This window comes from Conger conger, chromosome 12 (assembly GCF_963514075.1).
Source record: "Conger conger chromosome 12, fConCon1.1, whole genome shotgun sequence".
Classification (NCBI taxonomy): Eukaryota; Metazoa; Chordata; class Actinopteri; order Anguilliformes; family Congridae; genus Conger; species Conger conger.
The window spans coordinates 8,163,838-8,184,412 of NC_083771.1; the positions used below are offsets into that span (position 1 = coordinate 8,163,838).

Consider the following 20,575-nt stretch of genomic DNA (forward strand, 5'->3'; position numbering starts at 1 on the left):
TAGATTATATTCTAGGATCTGGTTTGTTCAGTTTGATTAATCTTGTATTGCAAAACGTTTTATTGGTTGCGCAATATTGCGATGTTTACGCACGGTTCATTTTCATGGATTTCGAACCTATAGCATTTATTGAATCGATACCAACATGAAATTATGTTCAATAGTACATGTGTTGAAAGTAAAGAGAATTACAAACCCGATATGCGACACAGAGATACGACAAACATTGTGCACCCCTAGATTACTGTTACTTCGACCCACTCCTGTGTTAGTTTCGTCCTGCTCGGCAGGGATGAAAGTAACATTGCACTCGGTCCGTTCTCAGCCTATTTATGTTAAACTCATATATCCTAGAATGAAAATGACAGTTGATCATAGTGAAGGACGTGCTCAAGTTGTGTGTCATAAAATATGGGATCTCTATCTCCATAATAAGTAAATGGAGTAAATGGGATAAAACAAACTAGCGTTACTTTTGACCCGGCTCTCCCCTACCTATTACCAATATGAATGTAAGGTAGTTATATTTTATGAAGTATGATAGTGAATATTCTGAAGACAGATTAAATGCAATAGATCTACCTTTGTCTGGAAACGGTGCAATTACCTAAAAGGTTACAAAATCTTAAACCACATTACTAACACTGTTACGTAAAAAAAACCAAAAAAAAACATGTAGAAGCATTGGAAAAACGGTAATTATGTCACGAGGTCTTTCATGCACGATTGAATAGTAAGAATCAGTGGGAATGACATCATTAAGGAACAGGAATCAGAATCAGATCAGGGGCTTAGGGCTGGTATTCCTCCTTTTTTCCCTTCCCTTCTGTTACTCTGTAAAGTGTCTTTATGGCAGTCCTCTGTGAAAAGTGCTAAGCAGATTCAATTGAATTGAATTGTCCTTATGTCCATCATTTGACTCCACAGCAAGTCCGTTGCCCAGGCAACAGGCTCTGATCTGTACTTTTCCATTCCCCTGGGGCCTACTCTTTGAAAATGGCAGACTAAACGCAGGCTCATAACCCGTCTTCAAGCATTACCTAAGAAATCCGTCACCTAGCAATGCCAGAGCAGACCCCAGAGTCTGTGTTCCCAAGCACACCGCGGTCTTTCTGGGAAAACTGAACCCTTCTAGGATTTAAAATGACGCACAGTGATGAAAGAAAGTGGTTTGTGCATCCACCCTTGTGAGATGAGAATGCTACATCAACAGCCCTTATGGTCCATGAATTCAGGGGAGACCACAAGTGACCATTCAGCGTGCCTGCCCACAGTTTGGTGCAGTTAGCCTGTAGCCCGCAGTTTGGGGTTGATAGCCTGTAGCCCACCGATTGGTGCAGTTAACTTGTATCCCAATGTTTCGGGTAGCTAGCCTGTAGCTAAAAGTTTGGGGTTAGTTTCTCTGTAGGTCACAGTTTGGGGGAGGTAGCTTGTAGCTAACAGTTTTAGGGGTAGATAGCTTGTAGCCCAAAGTTTGGGGTAGATAGCCTGTAGCTAAATGTTTGGGGTTAGTTTGTCTGTGGGCCACAGTTTGGGGGAGGTAGCATGTAGCCCACAGTTTGGAGTTTAGCCTGTAAACTTCTGCATAATGGCTGTGCAGGCCATCCGTATCACTGTCCACATGTCAAGCCTGTTCAGAGAGAAATGGGCCCCCCCGAGAGTGTTCCTTGTACCACTCCTAAAACAAAGGCATAGAGAGAGATAAAGTCAGAAGGTCTCCTACTCATAAACACCAAATTGTATGACATGTTTTGATTAATTATTAATATAAATGTGAATGTTAATAATGTGATATTTGTGGGGTACCATCCCATACTAATGAAGAGCCAGTTGGGCTGAAAGAGCTTTAACTGTTCAAACAAGCTACTGTTCAAACAAGCTACTGTACAAACAAGCTACTGAATAACACGCTCCTGTACAAACATGCTACTGTACAAACGTTCCTGTTCAAACAAGCTACTGTTCAAACACGCTACTGTAAAAACAAGCTACAGAACAACATGCTCCTGTACAAACAAGCTTCTATTCAACAAGCTACTGTTCAAACGGTCCCCCTCGCACCCGAGTTTCCTCCTCATACATCTTCAGGCTCAGGTCAGTCTTCGTGCGGGACCGGTGACCCACAAACATCAGAGACGCAAGCTGCAGAGGAAGAGAGAGAGGAGATGAATGGAGACTGATCTGTAATAATAAAAAAAACTTTTTCACTTTGCCATTATTGGGTATTGTGTGTAGATTGCTGAGAAAAAAAAGACTTTAAAATATAAGAAAATGTGGAAAAAGTGAAGCAGAGTAGGCACTGTATGTGTGTGTGCGCGAGTGTGTATGTGTGCGCATGTGTGTGTATGTGCATGCATGCGTATGTGTATCTGTGTGTGTTTGTGCGTATGTGTGTGTGTTTGTGTGTATGTGTGTGGGTGTGTGTTTGTGTGTATGCGTGTGTGTGTGTGTGTGTTTGTGTGTATGCGTGTGTGTGTGTGTGTGTGTGTGTGTGTGTGCGCGTGTATGTGTGTGTGTGTGTGTGTGTGTGTGTGTGTGTATGCGCGTGTATGTGTGTGTGTGTGTGTGTGTTTGTGCGTATGTGTGTGTGTGTTTGTGTGTGTGTGTGTGGGTGTGTGTTTGTGTGTATGCATGTGTGTGTGTGTGTGTGTGTGTGTGCGCGTGTATATGTGTGTGTGTGTGTGTGTGTGTGTGTGTGTGTGTGTGTGTGTGTGTGTGAGGGACCCACTCTGTTGCGTTGGATGCTCAGCAGCGCCTCCTGCAGGGAGCTCAGGTGGGAGCGTCTGGGGCAGGTCCTCTTACTGAGCTCCAACATGGACAGGGCCTCCTCTCGCAACACCTCCACCTCAAACACCACACCATTATCATCTGTCACACAGTCACAGACATCCATTATCATCTGTCACACAGTCACAGACATCCATTATCATCTGTCACACAGTCACAGACATCCATTATCATCTGTCACACATTCACAGACATCATTATCTGTCACACAGTCACAGACATCCATTATCATGTCACACAATCACATACATCCATTGTCGGCCACAGTCACAGACATCCATGATCATCTATCACTCAATCACACACCACACCATTATCATCTGTCACACAGTCACAGACATCCATTATCAAAGGTCACACAGTCAGACATCCATTATCATCTATCACTCAATCACACACCACACCATTCATCTGTCGCAGACATCCATTATCATCTATCACTCAATCACACCACACCATTATCATCTGTCACGCAGTCACAGACATCATTATCATCTATCACTCAATCACACGCCACAGCATCATCATCTGTCACACAGTCACAGACATCCATTATCGTCTGTCACACAGTCACAGACATCCATTATCTGTCACAGTCACAGATATCCATTATCTGTCACACAGTCACAGACATCCATTATCATATGTCACACAGTCACAGACATCCATTATCATCTATCACTCAATCACACCATAGCATTATCATCTGTCACACAGTCACATACATCCATTACCGTCTGTCACACAGTCACAGACATCCATTATCATCTGTCAGTCAGACATCCATTATCTGTCACAGTCACAGACATCCATTATCATATGTCACACAGTCACATACATCCATTGTCATCTGTCACAGTCACAGACATCCATTATCATCTTCATATGTGATTGCTTTCTTATCTGTCAATAAACATAAAACAAAAACTGTTTGCCACAGCAACTTCTGTTGTGTATGCAAAATACACACAGACACGTGCACAGAAACACATGCACACTCACGCACTCTCTCTCTGTCTCTCTCTCTCTCACACACACACATACAGACATACACATACATGCAGCCACTGACACACACACGCACACACACAGAGATCGATGCACAAACCCAGTATCAAACCTCTCATACAATCACAAACATCAATTATCTGTCACACAATCACATACATCCATTATCATCTATCACTCAATCACACACCACACCATTACCATCTGTCACATGAACACCCTTTCATCATCTGCATATGTGATTGCTTTCTTACCTGTCAATAAACATAAAACAAAAACTGTGTTTGCCACAGCAACTTCTGTTGTATATGCAATATACACACAGCCACGTGCACAGAAACACTCACGCACTCTCTCTCTGTCTCTCTTGCTCTCTCTCTCTCTCTCTCTCTCTCACACACACACACACACATACATACAAACACACACATGCAGGCACTGACACACACACGCACACACACACAGATCGATGCACAAACCCAGTATCAAACCTCCTGGGCTTCCCACTGGTTCCTTGTTTTTGCGGCTGTAGTTCATTCTGAAGACAAAGGCATCCAGAATAAAGGCCACAATGATCGTCATAACAACCTGCGTTTCAGATATAAACATATAAAGAATCAGCCTGTGAACCTTCTTCACACCACTAGGGGGCAGCGGAGCATACAGGCTAAGAACCTTCCTGTCACAAAATGCACAAAAGAGAGGTCCTTTGACCAGTTATAATGGCAAACACATTTGTTCTGAGAAAACAAAGAAACTACCATCAATTTTTTGTCTTCGTAAACACAATTAAGTCTTCGTATGATTAGCACACATCACCATTACAACAGAGGAGAAACACAGGCATGAAGGAGTACAAGATGGCCTCACCATGGTGATGATGTAGAAGGTCATGAAGTATAGGCGACTCCAATGACTGGTCTGTGACGTCACCCCTTCCTAATGGGAGGGGGAAGGACATGATTGGCTAAATATACCCAGTAGCCAATCATGGGCCAGAGATGTATAATCTAACTAATCACAAATCTGCAGAACAGCCAATAGGAGGACCCAGGGGTAAAGCACTCACTGTCCACCACCCCAGTTGCACGGATCTCTGATCAGTCAGTGGACGCAAAGCAGAAAGGGTTTGCCTCTGCAGACGTCATTATTTTTTAGATAGCTGACCAACTCGGAGTGGATTATCCCAGTTATTACATAGCTAATTGCCTTATGAAATAAATCAATCAATAATTTGAAACAAAATATTGATATAAAGTGATTAAAGTGGTTATCCATCAAAAGACATTTTAATTAATCTGAAAAAACATTTTTCATTGTGCTCTCATGGATATTATGTATTATGTATTAAGTACTGGCTGACAGGAGTATTGGAGTAAGAGTTAATGGAGGAGTGACATCTTTTAAGATGAAAACTAACTGTACTTCTTCCTGTGGAGTGATATGAAAAACATGCTATGTTAAAATTGTCTGTTACCTATAGCAATGCTATTATTCAGAAATGTATGACCAAAGAATGGCTGTGACCAATCAGAATCAAGCATTCAACAAAGCCATGTCACACCACGGCACTGTGTTACTGGGCTCTGATTGGATACCTGTGTGTCTGCACACAGCACATACCTTTGCTAACGTTAGACTGACAGTGAAAACAAACCTATACATATTCAGGGATTAATCTATCACACAATAAGTGTCTCGTTCTTACCATCGTAATATACCAGTTGTTGATGACTGTCAGCTCAAATAGTGTCACTGCAATAAGAACCAAATAAAAAATCTTATCAAGAGTCATTCATTCAGCATTGATTTCCACTAGTATTAGCTTTCAGTGGTCGTCTGTACACAGTATACCTGTGAATGAGGTCTCCTGGTGTTCAAGCTGACAATAATAGAACAATCTCACTATGCACGTGTGTGTGTGCGTGTGTGTGTTTGGGGGGAGTTTTACATGCACAAGGGCTTACCAAAGGTGGTAAGGATGTCATTAAAGTTGTTCAGATAGTAATATCCCTCATCCAGGAAGGTGTGGTTGCCAACGGTGATGACGACCTGCCTGTAAGACTCCGCCACTGTACTGTTCCTAGGCGGTTGCAGGGAGAAAGTTTTAAAAATGGATTTTAATTAACCATTACCCACAACCTACTTCCCACACCAGTATATAAACTGCATGCTGACATTTAATATTCTCATTCCCAGCAGTCTAAAAGCGACAGTGCGGTAGATGGTAATGGTATTAATCTAGAGGCGATGCTTTGAGCGCTAGCGCAGCAGGCAGGAATAGCGCTAGGCGCTCTCCATTTCCTGACAGCCGCAACTGTGACAGAGGACATGCAAGGGAACTGATGTCCTGGGATGCGGAGCGGGAGGGGGGACTTTACGCCGTTACGCGGTGAGACTCGCTGAACAGTTTGTTCCCATCGGTACGTACTTGCAGCAGTTAGGATAGACGACATTGGCGAAGAACTCCATCCCCACAATGGCGAAAGAGTAGTAGAAAATGATCAGGGTGAGGCCCAAACTGTGGCAGGGATTAAAAAACGTCAGTTAATGAGTCGGACCCTAATATGCCTGGACAAGTGATTAAATCACCCAGCCAATTAGAGTTCAGCATAAACCCACAGACACAGAACACACCCCCCACCCCCCAGGGGGCAGTACAAGCATCAGGGTTGGCAGTTACCTAGCCATCCGAGGGAGGAGCTCCACCATGGTGTCTAAGACAACACGGAACGACTTCTTGATCTTAAACAGCCTACAAAAGACAAGCAGGGGTTAGGGGCGGAGATTGGGGAGGGGTGGGGACAGAACACAGGCCTATAGCCCGGTTCCTCCAGACTGGAGATCTCTGAAGTGGGAGGGCGGCCAGAGAAACCAGTCCTCCATTTACACAGCTTTCAGTCTGTTACTGAAGGGAGAGGCTCACATGTAGAGAGACTCACAGATAGAGAGGCTCACAGGTAGAGTGGCTCACAGGTAGAGAGGCTCACAGGTAGAGGAGCTCACAAGTAGAGGAGCTCACAGTTAGAGTGGCTCACAGGTAGAGGGGCTCACAGGTAGAGAGGCTCACAGGTAGAGGGGCTTACAGGTAGAGAGACTCTCAGGTAGAGAGGGTCACAGGTAGAGGGGCTTACAGGTAGAGAGACTCTCAGGTAGAGAGGGTCACAGGTAGAGAGACTCTCAGGTAGAGAGGGTCACAGGTAGAGAGACTCTCAGGTAGAGAGGCTCACAGGTAGAGTGGCTCACAGGTAGAGAGGCTCACAGGTAGAGTGGCTCACAGGTAGAGAGACTCACAGATAGAGAGGCTCACAGGTAGAGGAGCTCACAGGTAGAGAGACTCTCAGGTAGACTCACCTGAGGAGCTGCAGCGGCCGCAGGGCTACCATGAAGTAGAAGGGCTCCACAACAAAGGCCATCAGGCCTGGGAGAGCCAGAAGGGTCACCAGGAAGTCAAACCTGGAGGGGTGAGAAACACACTGGCTGCATCCCAAAACTTGAATGTATCCTGCTTTCCTCCACGTCTTCCCTCCCACATACCTTCAGATAGGAGAAGAGGTGGTATTGGAGGACATTTTTGAGAATTGGGATGCACCCACTCAGATACACCCTCTGTCTCCTAACCTAAGGGAGGTTCTCCTGTGACATCGCAGTGAAGAACTTCCGTTGCTGAGGTAATTCCCTTAATAATGAACTCACTTCCTATTCGGAATGTTCTGGACTTTTCTGATTGTTGTAGATATTGACATTGTAGACATTTTGAGGCTTTGATATTTGATATTTATTTATTCCATTTAAAGGGCTTTCAATCCAGAATGTATCACCCTAATCAACCTCTTCACGGGGGCCATTATTCTGGTGGAAGAATAATGGATGTGCGAGTTCGGGAAATGTGGGAAGGCCAGTGTGGTCAGAGTTCCATTCATCCACAGCATAGACCCCAACTATGTGCCATGTCCAAAAGCATGTTTAATAAAAACGGCAAAGTCCTTACATTTGTTAACAGGCATCTGAAGTTGACAGAACTGATTTCAGGGAGACTGGAGCGAGGATTCTGGGAGATGCACAGTATGACTGGAGGGATTTCAGCACATTTTATGCAGTTTGTGATGAACGGGATCATACACACAAGAAGGGGCTAAAACTTCATTTCCAACTGCGGCAGAGATTTATGGTGAGACAACCGGAGCTACTGGAAGACCTGAGATGCCTTCGATTCAAACTCAATATTACGTCACCTTTACTCTGAACATCGACCATATTTTTGTGGTTTTATGTTTTTTTTTCTTGATTTGTCTGAATTATTCTATCTAGCCAGCAGCGGTGTTGCTTGATTACAGCTCTACTGGGCACAGACCCCTGGCCCCAGTACAACAGTCTTACCTTCACCTATAGCCACACACTGACAAGCACCTGTGGCTGACAGCTTGGACAGCTGACAGTGTTTCCCCTAAGATGCCTAACAGCTTGCTTGACAGTGATAGCGGTCCATGATAATTTGCAATGGCAACGCCCTGCTATCCAGTAACCTACAATGACCGTAAAAGCATCCCTTACAGTACACAGGAACCCGGATAAAGTACACAGCATATCTACAGGTCCTTCCGTGGTGCGTATACTCACAGGTTCCACCCAGAGCTGAAGTACTCCACAGGACCCAGACCTGAGATTTTCAACAGGATCTCCGCCACATAAACTACAAACAGAAAATTAGAAATCAACACCCACACCCCAAAAAATACACACAGACATTACAAATCAACACCCAGACCCCATAAACTACAGACAGAAATGACAAATCAACATCCTTACCCCATACACTGCAAACAGACAATCATTCCAAATCCACTCCCTCCTCCCATGAATTACAAACAGACAGACATTACAAATCAACACCCTCACTCCATAAGCTACCCACCAAACATTTTGATGCTGGTTAGACATCTAATCAACGTCAGTCATGGATGTAGATATTAGGCTGATTAGTTCGGCAAAAATCTTTTTTTTACAGTTGATCTCAACAATGTGATCTCATCAGGACTCAACATCCATTAGCCTTGTAGCCACAAAGCAGGTTGACAAACAGACATGACTAGCAGAAAACACACACACACACACACACACACACACACACACACACACAACCAGCCAGTTGTGTTGGTTACATAATTCATTCAGAGGTGAAATTAAAAACAAGTGGCAAGCTGAGCAAAATGAATTGGATTTGCAATCAGTTTCATTTCTGTGAAAATGTGCAAATGATTATTATTTTGTCTCTGTAATTAATTTCTCTTGTCATTAATTCCACATTAATATTCACTCACTAGATTTAATCACTAACCTAATTACCATGCCTTCCCCAATCATTCTGAATATAACAGTATCAGCCCTGTTATTGCTTATAGCTATATGCAAACTGGCACAATCCACTCCACCACTTTAAAAACCCTGTGCTCAGAGTTCGAATCCAACAGAAATTGGACATCTAGACAAGCTGCATGAATTCATCTTGATGTGCTGTTCTTTTCTGTAATATCCTGTGATCATAATTTCTGTACTGCTTCTCAGCAGTAGATACATTTCACCACTGCTAACATTTACACTTGAAATTTTGAACATGAAAAACAGAATTAGCAATTCTGTGTGTTGAATTGTTGATGCTCCATTTAAAGTAACGTATGCACCCAATATCACTGAATGCTTGGCTGGAACAACCCGAAAAAGAAAATATAATAACAATCACAGGTAAAAGAGGAGGTTAAGTGGAGGTCTTACTGCTGAGGAAGACAATGTTACTCCTGGGAAAAAATGCTGACCAGGACGAAACGTCTGTACAGAAGACAACAGAACACACATTTGCTTTCCTTAACTCAGGTTAAAACAGCTGATTTTAAATGCAATGCTTTTAATCAGCATTAAGCTCTCATACATCGAACAAACATGTTTAAGTTGAAAAAAAGTCAGAATTATCTTTATAATACCAGTTTGTGCATACATGGTGCACACACAAATCACAGTCATTTCCACTCACTTATTAGAGAAGTAAATTTGTTCCAAAAGATATTAATTGCACATTGTGTTTAAATACTCAAAGTTAGACTGTGATTGATGGGCAATAAATCTGCACTTGCATTAAAGTTATGAAGAGGTATTAAAGTCATATTAAATGTTATTAAACTGCTATTAAGTGTTATAAAGTTATTACAGTGTTATTAAGTATTAGTAAAGAGTGACAGCAGCTGTGAAATATCTCAGAACAGTGGCCTGGAGGGGAGATGTAAATCTTACTGTTCATCATGTACGTTCCCACCAGGACCCAGACCCCATTCACCGCTACGACCAAGTCTGGAGACACGGAGAGAGCGTGAGGGATGGGTCACACTAGGTTTGTATGATGGCAAGCACTCTCCCACAGAAAACAGAAAACAGATTGAATAACTTACACATTCCATACTGAAAGGCTTTGGATTTCACAAATCTTTGAATTCCTGTGAAAGACATTTTAATAAAATATAGATCAATGGTGCAGCATTTCTCAGGCTTCCCTCTAAGAGTCCACAGACACATTACTTTATAGCTAAGCGACACAGGGAATTCATTAACTGCTATCCTGTGCTTTTTGTTTTGTTGTCTATTTGTTTATCCAGCAGATTCCCTTATCTCTGGTGGCGTACTGTACAGAATATGAAATTGAAACACAGAACTTTCATTTTTATGAAACAACAGTTTGGTGTATTATTCCTGGAAATGGAACTGGGGTTCTTTTAGTGGCCATCGCTTTTGTAATCAAGCTGCAAAGCTGTAATATGTAAAAAATAAAAAAAATAAAAAAATTAAAGAGTTTAATAAATCTGAAAATGTAGGACATCCTAAGGAGAAATAACAGAATGCTTGTTGTGTAAATGCCAAATAAGGGGCCTGAGTTTGTAGCTTAGTGATGAAACTTCCTGCTATCATGGGCCACTGATAAAAATAGCAGTCACCTTTGAAAATGAGGACGGTAGGATGCGGAAGTCTGTCGAACCAGAGACTGCTGCTCTGCTGTGCCTGTAACACACACACACACACACACACACACACACATACACCACAAACAGAAACACACACACACACACACACACACACACGCACACACACATACACCACAAACAGAAACACACACAAGCACACACACAAATAGTATGTAAACAACCCAACAGAAGGTACAGTAGCAGAGACTAAATTCAAAAAAATAGATGAAACAGCAGCTTACCGTCCACTTCAGACCCATGACTTCGTAAAAGCGATAAAACTCCTCCCGGCTGAAACAAAATGGAGTCCAGACCTCAGACTCTGAGCTGAGAGGACAGCTGCTCTCAGTGCAGTCATTGAATAGCACTGGTACTGATATAAATATATGCATCCAATTGTACAGCCACTGGAAGATCACACGCATCTTTACATTAAGTCACGACACAGTGCCCTCCACTCATGACAAAAATCATGTGATATTTTCCTTTTCACATCACAATTTCACATGTGAATTTAAATTTTCATGCAAAAAGAAAATAGGTCACATGAAGCCATGTGAAATTCAAATCTTGATTGGCTTTCTTCAACTGTGAACTACAGCTTTCACATGTGACAACAAAACATGTGACTTGTAATAACATACTGTAGGTTACCGCTCCCTCCTTTTCATCTGATACTGTAAGTGGGTTTATTCTTATAGCTCACATGTAGTATACTCTTCACATGTTGGATGTTAACCTGTGGTTTTGAACACATGTGGTTCTTGAACTTGTGGTCCTTGAACACTTCTTTTTTCAGGCGCTGTGAGGCAGAGCAAGCTCGCCAGGTGTGTGCAGAATCGATGGCGTGAGGTGGTACATACCTCAGCGTGAGGGAGCCAGAGGGGTTGAGAGCCTTGAAGGTGAGGAAGCAGTCGCGAGCGGTCATCTGCGGTCGGTAGAACCGCATCAGCCCATCAAACTGCCTGAGGGACACCATGTTGGGCCTCTGAAACGGAGATAAACAGACTCCCCTATACTTCAGCAGCAAAGCCCTATCTATCCCCACTGGTGTCTCTTATGTTTCAGAGCCAATGCACTGAATATACAGGCAGGGTCAGCCTTGTTACGCTATCGCTATCTTCCTCACCTGCTTGCAGACCAGTAGCTGGAAGGCGTGGTCGATGGCGGACCTCTTGTGCAGCAGAAGGGATTTGAACTTCATCTTCTCCATGTTGTTGAAGGTGTCGAACACCACCGCCAGGAGCTGGAAAGTGGGAGGTGAGTGGGAGGTCGCACAGACAGGTACAGTGTTTACAAGCAGAACCCATACCATAACAGAACCATAGTTGCATAAAAAAGAATGCTAAAACTATCCGGATATCATACAACATTCAATGAATGCGTTAGGTCAGGACCCAATGAGTCAGGTGAAGGAATATGTCTGAAAATCCATCTTATTTCTTACTGCTATACTATATCTATGTCGAATGAGAGACATGTATAGTATGTAGCACATAGTATGTAGTTTCATCCACAGCCTAGGGTGTTGCAGTGCTGCCTGTTTTTAGTGTTGCTTTACTCATGCGCTCTCAGGATTTCCTTCTAATCCCCATGGTGCTCACACCGACAATGTCAGCAAAACACACACTGTAGTTTTCAGCTCACACCATCAAAAAAAGCGATTTGAAAAGTTTAAAAAAAGAAGTTTAACTGGCTGCTTTTTCTGGGAAATGAAAGGGAGCCTTATTGGGCTCGTAAGAGTCTCTCTGGGAGCGGGACATGCCCACCAGGTTCATGATGAGGTAGAGCTCGATGGACAGGTAGACGATGAAGAACACGCAGGACCAGCGGCTCCTGGAGTAGGCCGGCATCATCACATCTGGAAAACTGTCAGAGAATCAGCCGTCAATCAACACCAGAAGCACATCTGGGTATTTTTCTGTGCTCGGGTTATCTTGCCTGGTCCAATTGAGCCAACCGGAAGGTGGAGTATTTAATAGATTCCAATACACCGCCCTGCTGTAAAATACAGCTACGCCAGCTTGTCCAGCTTGAGAATTGAGCCAGGCAAGCTGGTCATAGGCTGGTCTAGCTGGGTGTGAGCTGGTCAACCAGCTGGTGCTGGTAGTATGTTGTTTTCAAAACAGTGCTTGGCTGGCCATCCCATGTCATGCTGAGAGTAGTCTGAACTGGTCAATCGACTAAACCATGTTGAGCTGGGAGTTGGTCTAAACTGGTGAATCAGCTGAACCATGTTGAGCTGGGAGCTGGTCTGAATGGGTAAACCATCTACCAGCTGTTTTAAAACCTAGCTTGAGCTGGTTTTACATATTTGACGTAATCAGCTCAGAATCAGAGCTCTCACATATAGTTTCCATTAAAACAGAGCTATTCCCAGCACAGGAAGGGCAGGGCTTACTTGGCTGTAGTCAGGAGCACAAACAGGCTCACGATGCTGTTCTCCAGCGAGCTGAAATACTGCAACAAGAACACAGCTCATTTACCCGCCTGGAACACACACAGCATGGCAGAAACATCTGATCCAAGCATCATACTCACTGGGTCTGCTGCATTCGGAGAGAACAAGTGAAAACCTGCAAAGGAATAAAAAATTGTATCTGAATGACATATCACAGTTTTTCTGAAAAGAAAAAAGCCATATACCACAAAAAGACACATATGAATCTTTATCAAATCAGCACAGTATATTGGCAATTAGTGTGTGGGTAAATAACAGTACCACCTACCGTACATCAGTCTGCATAATTATAGCACATTTACACAATATGTTGTAAACTGTACAACCAACAACCAACAACATATTTTCATGACCTTACAACCAATCATATATGAATTGTGCCTGATCAGGTGGGTTTGGTTGTTTGTTGTATGACCTCGATATGCACTGTTTTATATGTCGCTTTGGATAAAAGTGGCTGCTAGATAAAATATAATGTAATGTAATGTAACCCCATAAGAAGGCCTCAGCTCAGTTGTCAACCCCCACCGGGGTTCCACACTGCTCATGTCACTTGTTTTGGTCCTATGATAATAAAATATATATATTTTTTTATATTGGGGCTTGTCCAGGATCTCCAGTCTCGATGCGATGGGTTTGAATCCTTCTGCTGTTCACCACACAGAACACACAAGCAGGGTTATGACATTCCAAAGACTGGGACTGGGATGGATGTGGGCGGAGTGTGTGATGAGTGTGCGAAGCGTGTGTGAAGGATGTGTGACAAGGGCCTTACCCAGGATGGAGAAAATGAGCATGAAGAAGAAGAGGAGGAGGAGAATGTCGAGGAAGGGCGGAAGGGACTGGAAGATCTGTCTCAGGTTCCTGAGGGCGGGGGGGAGGAAACGTGGGCTTTCGTTCAAATGGGCGTTCCATTAAATATTCTGACAAGATGGACACCCCTTCCACAGAGAGCACTGTCTCACCTGCGCACGGCTCTGCAGTACCTGCAGTCCACCAGGAAGATGGGCCTTAGGGCTCGAGTCACCCGCATGTGGGACGTCTGTCGGACCAGAACCACCACGGCCTCCACCAACTGGAGCAGCAGCACACAGGTCTGACCAAGGGTCCGGGAGGGAGAGAGGTCAATCAAGGTGTAAGGGCTTTGTAATGTCAGACTGACATTACAACTGATATTCCTTTGGGTTAATTCACAAGAAATTACCCTGGAAAATACTGTAATGCAATGAATACAGGGGTGCCCAATGCATGGATTGACACTTGGGTGAAGACATCACACGCTACCTTCACCATGATCCTCCTGTGGCCGGTGAAGGCCTGAAGGCCCAGCCATCGCAGCTTTATGGAGAGCTCAAAGGCCACCATCCCCAGGGCCAGAAGCTCCAGAGTGGCATGGACCTACAGGGGGACCACAGAACGTCGCAGCACGTCTTCCCAAACAATGTCTGAGCAATTTAGCAATTATAAAAACCAGGTTTAATGAAATTATGTTTTTCCACTGAAAGTAGATCTTCACATCAAAGATTTGGGAACAAAATGAAGATGGAAACAAGATTCCGGAGTAACATCCTATAGATTCAATGAAAAACACAACCTTATCGGAAAAATGCTATTGAATTACACAGAAGCAAGGCCTATATCAGTGGTGGTATGGCGGGGTAGGGCGAGACGTACGTAGACGTCCAGCTGAAGTGGAGGTACGGCCGGGGCCTCGGCCAGTGACAGCGCCATCAACAGCAGCCCCGACAGCAGCTCCACCGCATAGAACAGGGCATTGTGGGCCGCGAGGTAGGCCGTCAGGGCCCTGGCGTCACGCGGGTGTGTGAGAAACTGGTCGTTGTTCTCCCCTTCCTGTCGGTCACACACACAAAGCCCAAGTCACGTGACCAGCAGCCATCCAATCATAACTCATCTGCTTTATCATTGTTGCTGACGGCACTCTGTACTGAGCTTACTTTACCTATAATAAGACACATTAGCTCTTCTTGTACCATACAATTTCCAATATTATGCATTCATGTAGCTAGAGAAGACTTACTGCTGTAAGCGTTAGTGCCAAGAGCTCTTGTGAAAAGTAATATCTGGAATTAAGTGGCATAATAAAATATAAGAAATGGGCGCATATGCAACACCTGTAACGCCACATTATGAAAATGATGATACTGTACAATTATGGCATACAGTATAAATTATTATCCTCACAAGAATTGCAAGGGTACATTTTACTAAATGGTATTTCCCACTCATGCCATTATATAAAACGAAGTTATACATTTTTCATGCTGCCTGCTGTTGTCCTCTCATCTGTATGCGATTTTCTGCTCTGCCCCTTTTGTGATATCCTTGCTTATTGAAGAGTGATATACTCCTGAGACCTGTTATGTTCGTTGTGTATATGATTGTCTTGCTCTGACAACTTGTCTTGTAACCTGTGGCTTTTCCATTTGCCCAGTGACTGCAGTTTAAAACTAGCCAGTCGGCTAATACTTGCACATTTACAGGAATGTTGATAAATGTGCGCTGTCCTTGTAACAGTAAACTTGTAAACTAAACTAGACAGTAGATACCTGCCTCCTGTGGTCTTTGAGTAGCCATGTGTTTACGGTTGAAGGAGAACGCAAATTACTTGTAGATAGATAGCTGCCTCCTGGTAGTTGGTCTCCCAGCTTTGCCGCAGGGTGCTGAACTGAGAAGTGTAGTCCCACACCCCAGGGGTTGGTATCACCACGTTATTCATCGTGTCATAGCCGCCACCCTCACCTGTCAGAGAGGAGAAGGAAACTACTGGTTTTAGCAGCAAAACCAGAAAAAACAAAACAAAAACAAATTCCCCAGGGGGTGGCACGGATGGTGCAGTGGGTAGCACTGCCGCCTCACAGCAAGGAGGTCCTGGGTTCGAATCCCTGTCGGCCGGGGCCTCTCTGTGCGAAGTTTGCATGTTCTCCCCGTGTCTGCGTGGGTTTCCTCTGGGTACTTTGGTTTCCTCCCACAGTCCAAAGACATGCACGTTAGGCTGATTGGAGAGTCTAAATTGCCCGTAGGTATGAGTGTGTGAGTGAATGGTGTGTGTGCCCTGCGATAGACTGGCGACCTGTCCAGGGTGTATTCCTGCCTTTCGCCCAATGTATGCTGGGATAGGCTCCAGCCCCCCTGCGACCCTGATCAGGATAAGCGGGTTCAGATAATGGATGGATGGATGGATGGAAATTCCCAGGTCTGAATATAAGATCCGTCCCTATCCATCCGAGTTCTTTTAAACAAAGAAGCTGAGAAACTTTGTAAAGTTTGCTCACCACCGAAGGAAATAGAGAGAGAAAACTTCTGAATTTCATGGCAGGAAAAAAGACTGAACAAGAGGAACAAGCTCTGTTACTGTGAGTCCTGAGAAATAAATAAATAAATAGACAACACTCACATCACTCTATTCTCTTACAGTGGGTGTACTGTCAGTATACCCATTCAAAGCACAGTGATCCCCCTGCAGCAGTTCTCTCTAACTCATGGACAACTGGAGATTTCTGAGTGGTGTGTGTATGTGTTTGGGTTTTTGTGCATGTGCGGTGAAATAAGTCTTGACTTATACAGTGGACATTGTCCATTATAAAGATGCACCTGGCTATTTGCTGAAGGAATTGAGATTATTATGTCCACGCCTAGAATTTCAGAATCAGAGATGGAAAATCCATGGTCAGTAAGTAAGCCCCCCCCCCCCCCATCCCTATATTTTGTACAAATCACATGGGTTTGCTAATTACAACAGTTCCTCAGCCAGTAGGTAGAAGTCATTCGTAAAATCATCTGAGTGGAAGAAGCACAAGACATTTTCTGACCCCTGGACTTTCCACCACTGGTTAAATGTCCATCTATACACTGGAACAGAGCCTTAACAGATACCAGACCATGGGGCCCATCCACACACTGGAACAGAGCCTTAACAGATACCAGTCCATGGGGCCCATCCACACACTGGAACAGAGCCTTAACAGATACCAGCCCATGGGGCCCATGCACACACTGGAACAGAGCCTTAACAGATACCAGCCCATGGGGCCACAGGCTGAGTCACCTAGCGGCCCAAGTGTGCAGTACCTTTTCAATACTAAATATCCAGTACCAGCAGAGTCAAACTGGGAGCATTACACAGTATCTGAGCTTCATCAGTGTCATACTTTACCAGCGGAGGCATAGTGCAGGCAGACGGAGGAGGTGTGAGCGGGTGTTTCCTGCATCAGGTCACTAGCACAGCCGCTAACAGCGCCCCCTGCTATCATGCCGGAAGGTTCCGTCTCACAGGGCATCGCTAAGTCTTGCAGGAGGGGTTCAAGACCACAGTCAACAAATCAGTCAGAAGAATAAAAGCAGTCCTGTTTTCCTGGCCGTGCAGACGGCCCAGCCGGACTCTATTACACAGAGGTCAGTCACTGTCGAGGTAACCGCCACACGGTCACTTCACATCAGCACCGTGGGGTGAGGGTCAAACCTGACGCAGGCCCCGCCACACTGATGATGTGGGTAAAGCTCGTGGCTGTCCGTCCGACTCCGAGTCCGGCGATGTTCCGCCCGAGTGGCTCACTCCAGGCCCTTATCCCGGCACTCCGAATCCACTCCCGGTCGGACCACAAATCCCTGGAAGGCTGTGAGTGCTTCTAAATGCAGCCGCAAATGTTTTCCCACTTCTGCTGAGACAGGCTTCCTCACACAACGGGGATTTCACTCATCCTTTATGGGCTGCTGCTCTTAAACTGAGAGAGAGAGAGAGAGAGAGAGAGAGAGGAATGTAAGCCAGTCATAAGTAACATTTGGTCTCATGCGCTGGTCAGCTTGCTGACTTCCCCCTCCCGGTGCATGCATTGTTAGCCCCCAACTTTTGGCACACATGCCTGTGGGGGAGAGCTGGAGAAGGATTCCTGGAGCCCCCTTCTCTCACATTCTTGACAGGTTAGAGTACAGGAATACTGGAGATGGCATAAAGATGTTTCATGATAATCCCAGGTCAGAATATAGTAATGTTTGGTGTTATTCTGATTGGTTCAGTGCGACTGGTGTAATGGTCTAGTTTTTGTAACAGTCTACCTTTGATATCATAACCATTCAGGAGCCGAGGAGAAACTGGGCAAAGGCTGTCTCTGTAGAAGCCATGTGTTTTAGCCCCCTGACCACTGCCTGGTGGGGCTGGCTGTAAATTACAGACTCACTTTTAGGGTCAAGAACTAAGGCCTGGATTTCGGAGATAAGGAGAAGAAACTAAGCAATCTGGGGTTGTGTCTCCTTTCCTTTCATTCAACCAAATCAGGTTTATCCAAAAGGTATATTACCCTGAGAGGCACAAATACATATTTACAGCATAATGCAGTTATCATGAAAACTCCCAACTACAGCATTCATAGATATGATGGGGCGGCCTGGTGCGTAGTGTTTAAGGTCAGGAAGGGCTGCCATTTGTGAGGGGCCTCAGAGCTGGGGTTTCAATGTTGTTCAGACTACCTGTTGGGGAGTTTCGGGCAAAGATAAGAGAAAGATGTATGAGTGGTCCAAGGGCAGTTGGGTCATGGGAAAAGAATCCTCCAGAACATTGGTGACCTCCCTGTGACCCCATACCTGGTCACTTCCATTTGGGCACTGCTGCCATTACACCGACTGCTCTCCTAGATTAAATATTCAAAACTGCTATTAAGATAGTAAATAGACCCGGTAAAACCTTGAAAACATTGCTCATGTGATCCTGGTATTATTGCATTAAGTCTTATGTAATGGTAACAGGAATTGCATGTAAAATGGATAATCAGGAGGGAAGTTTCATGACAACAGCAACATAATAAAACATAAGGGTAATCTGTTTGGTATGTATGTGATCTGGTAAAATCAAGGAATCGGATGAGATACATTTCATACCAAATGGAGTTTAATAAACCATAGTTTCAGTAACTCAAGGGAAAACCTACACGTCCTCTCTTGGTCATTATCTCATTTTCCCTACTTAACAACCCCCAAGGGTGTGGGTCTAAATTCCAGATTTGACCACCCCTCCAGGTTGATTTATGGCACTGCCGCCTGGTTCCAAACGTATGATTTGGCATAAAAGCTAGGGAGACAGACCAATCTGGGAAGATCGTATTCGACTTTCAACACGGCATATTCTATACTCTGTGTTTGTGTGTAGTCCAAGCAGGCTAGGTATGATTATTTACTCTATTTCTATTCTTAATTTGTGTATTTTGTAATTGATTGTGATATTCTAAAGCTAATAACCTACCTGTCTGCGAATAAACTATTTTGTTTGTAACTTGATGATCTCCATGACTCTAATTCATCTTGTACCTTTTCAGCCTAAATTACAACTGAATACTCAGCGGGAAATGATGGCTAAAGACCGACCGATCCGCGGCCTGGTACATCTGTAGTAGTTCTAAGCTGTGAGGCCAGCAAGTTTCTGCCCATTAAAGGATCGGTGACGCACGGCTCTTGTAATCTCATGCGAAAGGAACCCCTGGGCGTTACGGCGCTGGTTCCTGCCAAATTAGCTCTAAGGAGCCCAGATAATGCTATGCCGAACTGGGCTCGCAACTATCATGGCAGGTTTGCATGTATTGTGTTGACTGGACCCTCAGCCTCTGAGTTCTCCACCGAACTGAGATTTCAGCAATATATTATATATATATACAGCATATATTGAGTAATGGTGGTGCATGTACGAGTCAGGTGTAATCACTCCCGAGGTCCGCGTAAGTTACAAACCCAAATTTCTAAATTATATTTTAAATGGAGTCAGATAAACGAGTAAAACTATAGTAACCACTAAGCATACAATACGGCCCCGTTTGAGAACGGAGAATATTAAGAATTGTACTGATCCGTTTCAGGCCAGCTGTAAGCGGGATATGGGGCAGGTCAATCCATAGCCGACCCATGGCAACGGACCCAGTATATTCTTAAACGTAATTGTGCTCTGTTCTTGTACGGAGGATAATAATAACCCTACTAATGTTCTCCTAGCAACGGCAGAAAGACAAGCACGCAAAACCCCCGCTAAATTCCGTCATTGGGTTAGCGTGGGGTTTTACAGGAAGATATAGTATCCATCCATCCATCCATTATCTTAACCCGCTTATCCTGAACAGGGTCGCAGGGGGGCTGGAGCCTATCCCAGCATACATTGGGCAAAAGGCAGGAATACACCCTGGACAGGTCGCCAGTCCATCACAGGGCACACACACCATTCACTCACACACTCATACACTCATACACTCACACACTCATACCTATGGGCAATTTAGACTCTCCAATCAGCCTAACCTGCATGTCTTTGGACTGT

General features: G+C 44.4%; 1 protein-coding gene across 1 annotated transcript; it reads right to left on the minus strand.

The window, feature by feature from the left end:
- Positions 1 to 1,552: 1,552 nt before the first annotated feature.
- Positions 1,553 to 17,534, minus strand: LOC133141464 (two pore channel protein 1-like). Its single transcript, XM_061262037.1, has 27 exons — positions 17,438 to 17,534; positions 15,890 to 16,023; positions 14,938 to 15,114; positions 14,548 to 14,661; positions 14,229 to 14,359; positions 14,039 to 14,127; positions 13,344 to 13,378; positions 13,204 to 13,262; positions 12,572 to 12,671; positions 11,932 to 12,048; positions 11,666 to 11,790; positions 11,045 to 11,093; positions 10,776 to 10,839; positions 10,236 to 10,280; positions 10,081 to 10,137; positions 9,568 to 9,621; positions 8,416 to 8,488; positions 7,150 to 7,251; positions 6,479 to 6,550; positions 6,227 to 6,316; positions 5,763 to 5,878; positions 5,504 to 5,550; positions 4,666 to 4,734; positions 4,287 to 4,383; positions 2,729 to 2,868; positions 2,062 to 2,142; positions 1,553 to 1,678 (listed from the first exon to the last, which is right to left on the minus strand). The coding sequence occupies exons 1-27, from the start codon at positions 17,532 to 17,534 to the stop codon at positions 1,625 to 1,627; spliced, it is 2,388 nt and encodes a 795-aa protein (XP_061118021.1). The 3' UTR covers positions 1,553 to 1,624.
- Positions 17,535 to 20,575: the final 3,041 nt, after the last annotated feature.